This window comes from Octodon degus, unplaced genomic scaffold (genome assembly GCF_000260255.1).
Source record: "Octodon degus isolate 3935 unplaced genomic scaffold, OctDeg1.0 scaffold00164, whole genome shotgun sequence".
Taxonomy (NCBI): Eukaryota; Metazoa; Chordata; class Mammalia; order Rodentia; family Octodontidae; genus Octodon; species Octodon degus.
The window spans coordinates 373102-388269 of NW_004524740.1; the positions used below are offsets into that span (position 1 = coordinate 373102).

The following is a 15168-nucleotide window of genomic DNA, read 5'->3' on the forward strand; positions in this document are numbered from 1 at the left end:
ACACACACACACACACACACACTCTTATAAAATCACAAATCTGTAAAGTGAGATTATTTCCATTTGGCCTTTTTGGTCAATGTTTTCCATTTTGCATTTAGACTTTGTATATAACTTCTTTAGGGAGGAATTATATATTTTAATAGTCTTTGTATCTTTTGTGACACCAATGGTGATAATAAGGAAGCAAATATTCATTTTTGAGTGTAGAAACTCTTTAAATAAAAAAGCTCTTAAAGTGAATTCAGCTGGGCATGGTGGCACACACCTGCAGTCCTAGCACTGGAGAGGCTAAGGCAGGAGGGTTGCCATGAATTTGAAGCTAGCTTGAAATACAGAGCAAGACCCAGTTTCAGAAAAAAAAAAGTTCAGTGTTCTCAGAATTGACCCAATGACTTCCTAAATATGTATAACCTCTATAAGAATATTCATTTTTCTTGCTATAGGTATACATTAAAGATCCAGAATCATGACTGACTCCAAGTACTTCACAACCAATAAAAAGGGTAAGTAGAGCACCTTGTCAGATCTTGGGGATTTTTCAAAAACTCTAGGGTTAGATTATTCCATATCAAATGTGCTTGACCTCCTCAGACATGAATTTTATGGACAGTCTTAATGGCAGTCTACTGCTCCTACAGATGAGTGTATTTGAGCAAGTTATTAAAGTATGAAGTGTTGGGGGTTTTTTTTGAGGGGGGTGGTTGTGGTATGTGTGTGGGTGTGTGGATGTGGATGCAGTGCTGGAGACCCAGTGCAGGGCCTGAAGAATGCTAGGCAAGCCCTTTGCCATTGAGCTCCCCACCCAGCCCGGAAGCTTTTTATAGCTTCTTAAAAACAAAGCTGTGGTACGCACCATTTTGCTGGGAAGCTTCTAGGTTAGTGAAAGGCAGGGACTTACTTGCCAGTTGAAAGTAACACCAGTCAACTAAAGACTGACATACGAGGAAGACAGGAGGCAGCATTTATTATTTTTTAATTTTTACTTGGAAATAAAAATTTTTATAGCAATACAGTTAAAGCAAGTGAGAATATGTATACATCTTCAGTGTTTTTTTGTGTGTAAAGTACATTGTTAATATTATTTTAAAAATTGTGTATTTAATGAAAAAAGGATAATGCAAAAGAAATTAAAACTTCATATTCTTCAAATCTCTCCCTATAGATCTGTCTTACACTTTGTCCAGATCTGCATTTGAAATGAGAATCTCTGAAGCTGCTTCTGTGACTTTTTTTTCGGTCATAGACTGAATTACTTGCATAATCTTGATTAATTAGCCTCTCCGTTTTTTTGATCAGTAATCAGATGCTGGTTTTTATGTATGAATTTAAGTTTAAAAACTAAAAATTCTTGGAAAAGTCTAACCTCCGATCTTTTTTTTTTTAAGTATATGTTTATAATACATGATTATATTCCTTCTAGGATAACTTCTCATCTTTTGCAAAACTGTTGCATATGTCATTTCTAGAAGTGTAGATGTTCTCCCTTCAAAGACGGACTAGTCTTTTATCTGCTTACTATGATGTCAGCTATCTTGCTTTGTTTCTCAGGATCAGAGTTCTGTGCCTTTGCCTTCAGCAGGTCTTATATTTAGTGATGTACTCTGTTCCTCTTTTCCTCCTGTTCTTTAAGAGTGGGAATCAAGTTTCTACAAAGGATATTACTGATACCTTTTAGGTTTGTAGATGAGATTAAATAATGTATCAATGTTTTAGTAACTAAGGTTAAGAGAATTTCCTTATTCTTAGAAAACATACACTGATGTACCTGGGATTAAATATGTATGTTGCCTACAAATTATACAAATATGTGAAGAATGGCCAAGCATGGTGGTGCACTCGGGAGGCTGAGGCAGGAGGATCTGCCAGCCTGTGCTACTTAGCAAGACCCTGTCTCAAAAAAACAAACAACAATATATATCTTTATATATGTATATATAATTTATATAAATGCTGCATAGAATGATGAAACAATTGTGAAAAAAATATTAACAAGAACCCTTATTTTAAGATTGAAAATATGTTTAAAATTTTAGGGCCAGCGAGATAGCTCAGCAGACTAAGTGCATGCTTAGGCAAGGGCAGGGACCAAGGTTTGATCCCCAGCACTGCATGCCCCAATAGCCCCACCCCCAGGCACACTGAGCTTGCCACCGAGTTCGGGTGTGGTGGTGCACGCCTGTAATCCTAGCGCTGGGAAGGCTGAAAACAGGAGGATCACTATGAGTCTGAGCTGCGTAGTGAGACCTGTACCAAACACATAAAAATAATACAATAAAATTTTCAAAAAAAAAAAACCTAGAAGGGCATATGGTAGTGGCATGGACTAAGTACCAGCACATTTTCTAGAAAGCTCAAGAAATCTGTCATATTTAGACTATGTGTGGGTAACCATTTTCTTCTATTGTAATGACAGAAAGCCCTGTAGTGAGTTCCTTAGTTATATGTTACTAATGAGTGATTTACAACCTTGGCTACACATTGGAGTTGGTCCAGGAACTTTAAAACAATACCAGTGGCTTGATCCTATCCCCAGGTGGTTGGTTTTAGAGCACTAAGTGTGAGGTTTTAAAAGCTTCCCACTTTATTTTAATGCATAGCCAAGATTGAGAACCATTGCTAGTTGCTACCAATGCTTGATAGATTGGATTAGAGAAAAGAGAAGGAAGGAAGACGTAAGAATCAAATAAGGTTGCAGTATATACAAGCTACTTTGCCTATTTGGCTCCACCTCTTCTCCCTCACCCCCCCTTCTATTTTTATTTTTTATACCTCACAAAAGCCATGAATCTCTGGTCATTCGTTTTAGCTTTTCTTTCTTGTCATTTGAAAATGTCTTTGTTTTTTCTATGTTTTGGTGATCAGCTTACTGCTTATGATGACATAAAGAGATTTTTAAAAACCTACCTAGCTCTTCAATTCTTCTCTTTAAGAGATCCTGGTGACCTCTTTTTGGGGGGGCATTTATAAAAGTTTAAGACTTGCAGATTGAATCATGACTAGATAAATAACACATTCTTTTAAAAAAGGATAGCTTGTGTTCTGTTACTTCCTACAACGCCCACCAGCACTGCCACTGGAACATACAGTAGTCTTTAAATTTATGCTATTGGAACTGGAATAATTTCAGTTACATCCTGTTTTGACTCTGCAACTATTGCTGCTATTCATAGGTGTAGAATCTCTGAAACACTGTTATTTGTCCTTTAATGTTCCCAGAATTAAATGAGGAGAACCCTGAGAACTGCATTTGGCAGTGTGGCACTTGGAGAAATGGATAATGACTTGTTGAAGAGCCTAGCTTCTATGGCTATGCTATTTTTGCAGCTGTTTGTTAAATAATGATTTTCTAGCAATTTGCTTACCTTTTGGTAATGGATATTGATGAAACAAGCTTTTAATGCTCACTTATTGATTTTGTCCTTTTCTCAGGTCTTTGAGGAGGTCACATAGTATACACTCAGGCTTGTCAGTGGGGGCTGGGTAAAATGAACACCCGGGATAGTCTAGAAGGTGATGAGGCAATAGCACGGATGAGTCTAAGGGTATAGATGGAAGGCAGAGATGGGATTCATCAAACTTTTTCTCATGGGCATAGTGGCACTTTTTTCTTTTGTTTTTATTTAAAATGGATGAGGGTTGATATCTTCTTTTTCAGTTCAGGTCCGAAAGTCTGAAGATAAATGAGCCTGAAAACTAAATCTTAAAGTAATAGTGACTGCCTCTGGCCTTTCACAGTGCAGGACTAGACAGTCATTCAAAGATTATACCTTTGAAGTGGCCCTACTTTGTACCATTCTTGTGATACCAAAATTATTCTTGTTTGATTCTTTAATTAGGATGAGACTTTATTATCTTACTACAGTACTAATTAGAGAGATGATTTAAAGTACCACTTGTGTATTAGAATCCGTTGGGGGAGCTTTTAAAGGGATGAATGTAGAGCTGGGCATGGTGGTGCACACCTGTCACCCCAGCGTTCGAGGAGCCTGAGACCTGGAGTTTGTAAATTCAAGTCCAGCCTAAGCAACTTAGTGACTTAATGAGAAGCAGTCTCAGAAAAAAAAAAAAAATGCTGAGACTATAGCCCAGTGCAAAAGAAAGAAAGAGAGAGAACGAATCTTCTTGACATTTTTTTTTTTTTTTTTTTTTTTTTGGTGGAACCAGGGATTGAACTCAGGCCCTTGTGCTTGCCAGGCAAGCACTTAACTCTACTGAGCTATCTCCCTAGCACCTTTCTTGACATTCTGATCATTCTGATTCATTTGACTCACAGTAGAAGTAGAGCCTAACCATTATTTTTTAAACATTTTCCAGTGATATTATTGTGTAATCAGGGCTGAGAATGTCAGTATTCAAAGAGTCAGGAGACAACTATATGAGTTCAGATTTGTCACTACTCATTTTGACCATTGACTCTCACTTCTTTACCTGTAAAGTTGGGAGTGAAAAAATGACATGCTATGTGCTAACTCTTTTTGTTTGGAAATACTAATTTCTAAGCACACTCCCTGTCTGCATTTATTTTTTCTCTGGTACTTTAAAATTCAGATGGGAGATCATTCCTTAGATACTGTTCTTTCCCCCACTGCAGCTAGATATGAGATTTTGCATTTTCCCATTTCTCTGGTTCCTAAAGTTCTAGATTGCACCATAAGCCTCTAACTTCAACAATTTTAAAAATGTATTGGTGGTATCCATGGCAGTGGGCCAAGCACTCTTCTAGGCTTTGGATTTTACATATTCTTTTGGTTTATTTATTTATTTATTTTTAACTAATCATACCACAGTTTCTGCCATGCTATCCTAGTTTTATTGCACAGTTTAATATCCAGCTCTAGTTCTCCAGTCCTAGAAACTTACCCATTTGCCCTCATCTCTTCTAGGAGAAATCTTTGAATTAAAAGCTGAACTCAACAATGAAAAGAAAGAAAAGAGGAAGGAAGCTGTGAAGAAAGTGATTGCTGCTATGACCGTGGGGAAGGATGTTAGGTAATGGTAATTACTCCTGCCATTGGGGTCACTATAAAGAACTCTATTCCATTTTATGGCTTTTACTGCTTTTCCTTTAAAATCACAGAACCACTGGGTACAGTGAAGATGTGCTTCTGAGCTCAGCTACTCCAGAGACTGAAGCAAGAGGATTCCTTAAGCCCAAGAGTTTGGGACTAGCCTGGGTAACTTAGCAAGGCCCCATCTCCTTAAACTCCTATGAGAATGAGTTTGTTGCCAGACATGGTGGCATATGCCTGTAATCCTAGCAGTTGGGCCAGCCTGCACTATAAAGTGAGCTCAAGTCCAGTCTGAACTACATAGTAAAACCCTGTCTCAAAAAGACAAAAACATCTTTGTAAAAGAATGAGATTGTCCCACTAAAAAAACCATTGAGAAAAAAAAAAAACCATTGAGAAATATAGTTGCTATTCTATTAACCACTAAATTGTTTGTTTCACAGAAGAGTAAAGTGACTTTGGTATTATTGCATGCAGATCTAGCATAAAATCTCCTGAGAGCTGGCACAGTTATAGATGTCTTGACTGAGGTAGTTTAGAAGATGATAAAAATACTCTGAGAAGCAGAAGCTTACAGATGCTTTAATTAGCACAACCTATCGCCCTCAGCTGTACAACTTTATATTCAGGTGTTGAATTTAAGATGAAAATCAATGTAAATGATAATCTGGTAAGAACATTTGAAAATAAGTAAGGATTGTTTACCAGCCCCTGAAGTTACCCAGGACCCTTTCAGGGGGTCCATGAAATGAATAATATTTTTATAATAATGCTTGCCTTTTTCTGCATTTTGACATTTGTACTTATATTGGAGTGGAGGGTAAAACTTTCTAGTGTGTTAGCATAAATCAAGGAAATGATACTAAACATAAAAATTCATTGTATTGTCCATCACCATCTACTTACAAAGCAAAAAATGTAGTTTTGCTTAGGACCGTCCTTTATGAAGCATTAAAAATGTATTTTATTAAAACATAAGCCATGGGCATGTATATTTTCAATATTCTGTGATGAAAAGGAATTACCCATAAAGCTTTTCTGCTCACTTGCAGAATGTGGTGGTGACTGGAGAAAAAGCCTTGGGTGATTGAATTGTAAATAGCATTTTTATGTGAAAGAATGATTGACAGACAAACTATATTTAATCAGACTTTGGTATTTGGGAGATATTTTATCAAAAGGAACAAAATGAACCTGTCATTTCAAGTGGATAGAAACTTGACAGTAGATAAATTTAAAGCTTTAAAGTAAAAATTAGAATTTTGAGAAACATGTATCTCTTTGCATTGAGCTTGACAGCTACTTGATACTTCATTGCTTTTTTTAAAAATACTTTCCAAATGAGATTTGGTGAGAAAAATGAATGTGATAATTTGCTATTATATAATGAATTTCGTCAGCATGGAAGAATCTGCATAATTCAATGAACCATTATTTTCCATATGACCATAATATATATCCCAAAATTATGCATAGGTAAAAAAAAATCCTTTACCATGCATAATAAGTATTATGCAACCAAGTACAAAAAGTTTATTCACAGTCAGCCATTTTATCTTTGACAAAGGAGCTATCATACTCACTGGAAGAAAGATAACGTCCTTAACAAATGGTGCTGGAATAACTGGCTCTCCACATACTGAAAACTAAAACTAGACCCGGGTCTACCACCAGGCACTAAACTAAAGTCAAAATGGATTAAAGATCTAAACATTAAAACAGAAACACTAAATCTCCTGGAAGAGAAAGTAGGTAGAAATCTTGAAGACATAGGAGTAAGCAGACAGTTCATGAACAAAAACCAAACTGCACAGGAAATACTGCAAAAAATCAACAACTGGGATCTCATCTTATTGATAAGTTTCTACATGTCAAAAGAAATCACCAACAGAGTGAAAAGACAACCCACAAATTGGGAAAAAAGTAGTAGCCAACACTCACTCAGACAAAGGACTTCTATCAAAATTATATAAAGAACTAAAAAAACATGGTTCCCAAAATTTAAAGACCCAATCCAAAGATGGGCATCTGAGATGAATACACACTTCTTAGAGGAAGAAATACAGATGGCAAATAAATGCATGAAAAAATGTTCCATAGCTCTGGCCTTTCAAGAAATGCAAATTAAAACAACATTGAATGTTTCAATATAAGAAACGGATATGGTTTCATCAATAGGAATGACACCAAGGGAGATGTATTTGTACATCAGATTGCCCTAAAGAATAACCCCAAGAAGTACCTTCACAGTGTAGGAGATGGAGAGACTGTGCAGTTTGATGTCGAAGGGGAAAAGAGTGTGGGAGGCAGCAGATATTACAGGTCCTGGTGGAGTTTCAGTTCAAGGCAGTATATATGCAGCAGACCGTAACCATTATAGACGCTATCCACGTCGTAGGGGTCCTCTATGCAATTACCAGCAGAATTACCAGAATAGTGAGAGTGGGGGAAAAAAATGAGTGATCAGAGAGCGCTCCCGAAGGCCAGGCCCAACAACGCTGGCCCCACTGCAGACGAAGGTGCCCACCTTACCACATGTGGAGACCCTGTGGGCGTCGACCACAGTATTCCAGCCCTTCTGTACAAGGAGAAGTGATGGAGGGTTCTGACAACCAGGGTGCAGGAGAACAAGGTAGACAAGTGAGACAGACTGTATCGAGGTTATATACCATGACCACGATTCCACAGGGGCCCTCCTCACCAAAGACAGCCTAGAGAGGATGGCAATGAGAAAGATAAGGAAAATCAAGGAGATGAGACCCAGGGTCAGCAGCCACCTCAACATCAGTACCATCGCAACTTCAGTTACCAACACAGATACCTAGACAATCTTAAACCACAAGATGGCAAACAGACAAAAGCAGCTGATCCACCAGCTGAGAATTCGTCTGCTCCCAAGGCTGAGCAGGGCTGAGCTGAGTAAAGTCAGATTAACATCTCTACCATTATCTGGTTTAGTCATCCAGCAAGAAAGAAATGAGTAGGAAATTCCAGCAATTAGAAATGAACAAAAGATTGAAACTGAAGACTTTAAGACCTTGCTTTTTGCCTGTTGACCAGATAACTAAAACTATCTGCATTATCTATGCAGCATGGGATTTTTATTATTTTTACCTAAAGATGTCTGTTTTTGGTAATAGCAGTGTGCTTTTTTAAAAAGCCTGGTTTTTCTCAATACACCTTTAAAGGTTTTTAAATTGTTTTATATGTGGTCAAGTTGAGATTTTTAAGAACTTCGTTTTTAATTTGTAATAAAAGTTTACAACATGATTTTTTCAAAATCAACAAACTGCAAGCACCTGTTAATAAAGGTCTTAAATAATAAAAATTTGAAAAAAAAAACAACATTGAGATACCTTCTCACTCGAGAAAGAATGGCTATCATAAAGAAATCGACTAATAACAGATGCTGGAGAGGCTGTGGAGGAAAAGGAATGCTTCTCACTGCTAGTGGAAATGTAGACTGGTACAACCACTATGGAAATCAGTGTGGAGACTCCTGAAAAAACTAGGACCAAAACCCCCATTCAATCCAGCTATTCCCCTTCTGGGTATTTTCCCAAAAGAACTGAAAACATACCATAGTGAAACATGTGCATCCATGTTTCTAGCAGCACAGTTTTTTTATAGCCAAATTTTGGAAACAACGGAAGTGCCCATCACTCGAGGAATAAGTGTAAAAGATGTGGTATTTTTATATAATGGAGTGGTACTCAGCTGTAAAGAAAGACAAAATCAAAGCCTTCATAGGTAATTGGATACAACTAGAGGCTGTACTCATAAATGAAATAAATCAGATCCACATATGTAAATACCGTATTGTCTCCCTAGTGTAAGAATCTGAAAGAATAAATAAAACCTGAAAGGTATAATAGATCTACTGAAAGGAAAAGAAACTCAAAGATTAAACAGCAAAGATAACACAAAGGAGAAAAAATAGGGAAAAAGGAAAGGGGAAAAGCATGCAAGTATATATACAGGATGGCTGAAATGATTATACTCATAATTTCCATCAGTTTTTTGAAAATAGCAGTTAATGTTCAGAATTTTCACCTTGACTAACTCTGAACTAATACAGTATTAGTTCAGATAAATGTAGATAAATGTAGAAGATACAAGAATCCAGCTGTCTTTATTTAAACTAGATATTTAAACAGATTTGTGAACAAAGTCATGACATCTTCTCATTCATTTAAAATAATACATTGTCATTAAATGGGTTGTTTTTTATGTGGATCACTTAATATCGTAAAATTTTCTGAAGTTCAGTTCCTGCTGTGGTAAAATATCAAGTATTTCCTATGTGAACAGAACTCGCTGGGCATCTCGGTTCAAGCCACATAAGCAATATAAAATTTTCTACTAGGCATACTTTAATATTAAACAAATGAAATTAATTCTAATGTTTTATTCAATATATTGAGAATGCTATTTGAAATTATATATTTTTAAAAAATTTTTATTTTATTTATAATTTTGGTGGTGGTGGTTGTACTAGGGATTGAATTCAGGGCCTTTACACTAGCCTATAATACCTCCAGCATTTTTTAAATTTTTATTTGTGAGGCAGGGTCTTACTGGTATCCACGCTATTCTCAGACTTATATCCTTCTGCCTTAGCCTCTCTGAGCACTAGGATTATACTCATGCACCACCAGAGCTCACGTCTTATAAATAATTTTTGGTGAAATATTTTATATTGAATTTATTGCACTGTCTTCACAATTTATTGTCTTACGTTTATGTCACATTTCAGTTGAGGCTAACCATATTGCAAAGGCTCAGTAGCTCTGTGTGACTAAGGGCTACCATGTTGGGAAGTTTCTAGCTTTATGGATTGGTACTTAATAGTTGTTACCTCTTGAACCTAGACTGTTAAGTCTTACTGATGTTCTTTGGATTGTTAGACTTTATTTTTAATTTTTAAAAAGTCTTCTTTATTTATTTAATACAATGCCTCACAACACAGTTCCAACTTGTAGTGATCCACCTGTCTCAGCTTCCCCAGCTCTGGGATCACAGGCATGTGCCAGTATGCCTGGTTTCAGATCTGAATGGTCAGGCCCGGGGTTCTGGGGGCTGGCATGACCTGCAGTACTGAGGATCAGAATTGGGTCCTTGTGCTTGCCAGGCAGGTGCTTAGACCACTGAGCTATCTCCCCAGCCCTGGTAGGCTTATTTAGGGTCTGAAGTTTATTGGGGCTGGCCAGATAGCACAGTGAACTAAAGCGCCTGCTTAGGCAGAGCGCAACACCTGGGGTTTGATCCCCAGGGTGCCTTGGTGGCCCCCGCCCCTGGGGCATGCTGAGATGGTGATTGAGACTGGGCATGGTGGTATGCCTGTGCCTGTAATCTCAGTGCTTGGCAGGCTGAAAACAGGAGGATCACATCTCTGTAGTGAGACCTTGTAGATCCTGTACTAAATACATTTAAAAAATAATAAAAAATAAAAAAATATGTTTACTGCTGTATTGGGAAAAAGTTTGCTTTTGGTTAATGCTTCATATGTATTTACTGATTTTATAGTCATTTTACACATGAGTTATTTTCTTAGAAAGTGGAAAGAAAACTCATTTGGGGAGCATTTCTTAGATATTAATATGCATGAGAAACTGCACTAGATAATATGCAGCTTAAACACTATTTGCTGCCTTCCAGAACAGATAATCAGTGGTGATCCATTGGAGATCTAATGGATTCTTTGAATTTGCAGGTCGTCTTTCTCTTTTATTTTCTTTTGGAGACTCTGACACTGTATATAGTTCAGACCAAACTTGAACTCACTGTGACGCCCAATGTGATCTCAAACTTGAGATCCTCCAGCATCAGCCTCCAGAGTGCTAGGATTATAGGCATGCACCATGCCCAGCAGTGTATCTTTTTATAAATAATTTCTGCTTAAAAAAAATAATAATCTTTTTTTTATTTATTTGGTATAGGGTCTGTGCAGCTCAGACACCCCAGTGCTGGGACTATAGGTGTGTGCCACCATGCTTGGTTTCAGTAGCTGGCTGGGTGGCAGCGTGGCCTGTGGTACCAGGGATCAAACTTGAGTCTGTGTACTTGCCATGCTGGCGCATAGACTGCCAAGCTAGCTCCCCAGCCCTAATTTCTACTTTTGTACCATTTTTGTGTGGGTATAGGAATTATACCATTTGACCAGTTATTTCAGTCATTTTCTTTTTTCTTTCTTTCTTTTTTTTTGATGGAATCAGGGATTGAACTCAGCCCTTGTGCTTGCCAGGGAAGCACTTACTCCACTGAGCCATCTCCCTGGCCCCAATTTCAGTCATTTTCATCTGTAGAAACAGGTTGACATGTCCTTTTTTTCTTCTGTATGCTAATAATATATCTAGAAATACTTAAAATTTATACTTTAATAAAGCCTAGTTAATTGCTAACTTCCCATTAAATTACAGATTTTTTTTTTTTTTTTTTTTTTTTTTTTTAAGCAGGGATTGAACTCAGGTGTTTGCACTTGCCAGGGAAGGGCTTATTCTACTGAGCTATCTCCCTGGCCCTTTACGGAATGTAGAAATTTTGTTGTTGTTGTTGTTCCCATTAAATTATACTTAGCCTGTATCTTAAAAATATAGCTTACATTTTAAAATCCATCAACTTCAGCTCTTCCAAGTTAATTGTACTTTATGAATGAAAGCATCAGTTTTTGTCAGGACATCATAGTGAAGTACAGGTTACTGAGATCTGGGATTAGTAATGTACAAAATGAGCCTGGATGCAGCATTTTATCAGATTAGAAGACAAGGTCATCATTTAAAATGCAAGTTCACATTACAAGGTCTCAGGAAATAATTCCCTCTGGTCAAGGAAAAAAAGAGTGTTAAAAGGTATAATAATTGTCATGCTTTGAAATTTCAGTGGGCTGATATGAAGAATTATTGTTAAGTTTTTGGTGTGATAAAAATAATGAGTTTTTTTAGAAGATTGAACAAGTATATGCACCAAATATTATAGATGAAATGGGATATCTAGGTATTACTTTAAAGTAATCTAGAGGACTGTGGGAGTAGCTCAGGTGTAGAGCACTTGCCTACCATGTATGTGGAAGGTCGAGTTTAATCCCTAGCAATGTAAGAAATCAAAAATAAATAGTATGGAGTAACTGAACAGGGGTGGTAGAGGGGTAAAGGCAGTGGGTTGAAGGTTTATATGAAACAAGCTCAGGCATAAATATCAGTACTCATTGATATGCACGGGTAGTAACTTAGGCTTATTATGCTGCTGTTTGGCTTTTATTTATTTGAAATTTTCAATAATAAAAAGTTGGTATTTTATTGTTGTTTTCCTAAATACTATTCGGAGGGCAGCGGGGAATGTAAGTTCAGTGGTAGAGCCCTTGCCTACTGTGAATAAGATCCTTAATTCAACCCAGTACTACCATAAAAAGAAAGAGATGTCAAGAGAGAAATAAAAAAGAAAACCTATGTAGAGACCTTGGAACTAGTAGCTGTTCACTTCTAGGATGATAATTGTCACTGTGGAGGCATGGTACTTGAATCAGGCCCTTCTGTAACAGGAGGCATTTTTCACCGTCAGCAGGTTGGCATCAGTACTTGTTCACTCTTTTCTTGTCTTTCCATTTTCCTTTCAGCTCTCTCTTTCCAGATGTAGTCAACTGTATGCAGACAGATAACCTGGAGCTAAAGAAGCTCGTGTACCTGTACTTGATGAACTATGCCAAGAGTCAGCCGGACATGGCCATCATGGCTGTCAACAGCTTTGTGAAGGTAGCTTTTCCCAAGGACTCAAAAGCAGTCCCTTCTACCTCTCAAAAACTTTTCAGAAATGAATCTTGATACAGTGTCTGTATTGCAAATAAGCAACCTTTCTTCCAAAGGAAAAAAAAAAAAAACCTATATACAAGCATGTGTCATTTAGAGAAATTCAAGTCATATGGTGAACTCTGTTGGCAGGGCTCAGTACATGTGTGCTTGCCAAATGGATAGAATACAGCTAGGTGAAACCTCACTGTTTTACCTTCCAAGGGCAACAGAAGTTGGGCTTATCACTGTAGTATTACTTACCTGAGCATTAACCTATTTTGTCTTTGTAGAAATTAAGCTGATGAGTCAGAAATAGTAAAAAACCAGTGGAAGTATTACACTTACTATAATAGGCCTTATACCATTTGATTTTAAATTTTTATTATGGAAAAATTTTTTAACATTTAAGTAGTGGGAATAGTATAATAGATTCCTGAGTACCTATCTTGTTTTAATTACCGACATACAGCCACTGTGGTTTAATTTATACTCCCTAGATCTTCCTGCCTCCCTCCATCTCTTCCTTCCTACTTCCTTCTCTTTCCTTTCTTCTTTTTTTCTTACTGCATTCCTTTTTTCTTTCACTTTCTCCTTTGTCTTTTTTCATTCTCTCTTTTTTCTTTTTGTCTATCCCCTTCATTTCTTTCTTGACACAAAGTTTCACTGTGTAGTCCAAGCTGGCCATGAACCCATAGCAAGCATTCTGACTTAGCCTCTTGAGCATTGGTATTACAAGCATGTGCTACCATGCCTGGTCGCTATACATACCTTTCTGATTCCCCCACTGTATAATTTTTAAACAAATTCCCAAGATCATATAATTTCTTTTATCTCTCAGAGTAAGACTGCTTTCTAAAACCGTAACTACAGACTGGGGAGATAGCTCAGCCGCATACACAACTGCCTGGCAAGTGCAAGGTCCTGAGTTCAATCCCTGGTACAAAATTATAAATAAACAAACAAATAAACTGCAATACCATTGCCACATCTTTTAAAAAGTGATTTAAAAAAATTCTAATGTGGTGAGCTATCCAGTCAGAATTTTCCTAGCATTAGATTAACCAGCGTAATAATAGTATTGTTGCCATTTTTTTTTAAACTTGTTTTTTTCTTCTGACTGAAATTTACTTTTTTTTTTGTATTTTAGTAAGGGTCTGCAGGGTCTCACTACGTAGGTCAGACTCCTAGTGATCCACCTGTGTTCAGCCTCCTAAGAGCTGGGATTACAGGCATGGACCACCACACCCAGTCTCAGTCATGGTCTCAGCGTGCCCTGGAGACGGGGCCAACATGACACGCCAGGGGTGGAACCCTGGCCCCTGAGTCTGCCTAAGCAGGCATTTTAATCCGCTGAGCTAGCTATTTGGCTGGCCCCCTTTTTTTTTTTTTTTTTTGAGACAGTCTCACTGTGCAGTTCAGGCTGGGTTTGGACTAAAACACACTGTGTAGCCCCGGCTGGCCTTGAACTCACAGCAATCCTCCTGCCTCAGCCTCCCTCTTGAGTGCTGAGATTATAGGCGTGTTTCACAATGCCCAACACTGACTGAAACTTAGTTTAAAAAACTGTCTTTAATTAGCATTTCTAAAATTAACTTATATTTACATTTTGAAAAATAACCAGTATGCTACATCCTTTTCATAGACACTTCTCTCGTTCTTCTGCATTATTCGGTGTCAGAGGGAATATAACATTTTATTCTCTCTGCCTAGTTGTTCAGAGATGGACTAAATATCATTTGGAAGGTTTTGGATTGTTTTTTAAAGGTTAATGCTATGCATAGATCTATATGGCTGGCCCTGTTTTGAATCCTACAAGGCCTTTCCTCATTGTGTGTATAAAAATAGTTAAATTGTGTGGTAGAGCACAACTGTAATCCCAACACTCAAGAGGCAGAGGCTGAGGCAGGAAGGTTACAAAGTTTGAGGCCAGCCTTGACTACATAGTTTAAAACCTCCCTGAATTACCTAGTGAGACCCTATCTCAAAACAACAAACAAAAACAAATGATTTTCTTCTAAACTCTTGAATAGACAATTAAGACTGATTCTTAGGAAAGTGGCGTAGGAAATTGAATTCTGAAGTACCATGTAACTGGAAACTTAATAAACTATCTATGGTTTATGTCAACTGGACTATTTGCTTGAATACTTATGATTGATTACTTGTTTCTGTAGGACTGTGAAGATCCCAACCCTTTGATTCGGGCCTTGGCAGTCAGAACCATGGGGTGCATCCGGGTGGACAAGATCACAGAATACCTTTGTGAGCCCCTTCGCAAGTGTTTGAAGGATGAAGACCCCTATGTCCGGAAAACCGCAGCAGTCTGCGTGGCAAAGCTCCATGACATCAATGCCCAGATGGTGGAAGATCAG

At 37.6% G+C, this 15168-nt stretch overlaps 1 protein-coding gene across 1 annotated transcript in view; it reads left to right on the forward strand.

Moving 5' to 3' along the window:
- The window catches only part of Ap2b1 (adaptor related protein complex 2 beta 1 subunit), a 124247-nt gene that overhangs the window by 6271 nt on the left and 102808 nt on the right, over positions 1-15168 (forward strand). Inside the window, exons 2-5 of the mRNA XM_023703155.1 lie at positions 447-506; positions 4887-4992; positions 12625-12760; positions 14971-15168. Of these exons, the coding sequence (XP_023558923.1) occupies positions 470-506; positions 4887-4992; positions 12625-12760; positions 14971-15168 (477 nt within the window). The 5' untranslated portion in view covers positions 447-469. The remainder of the gene's footprint in view (positions 1-446; positions 507-4886; positions 4993-12624; positions 12761-14970) is intronic.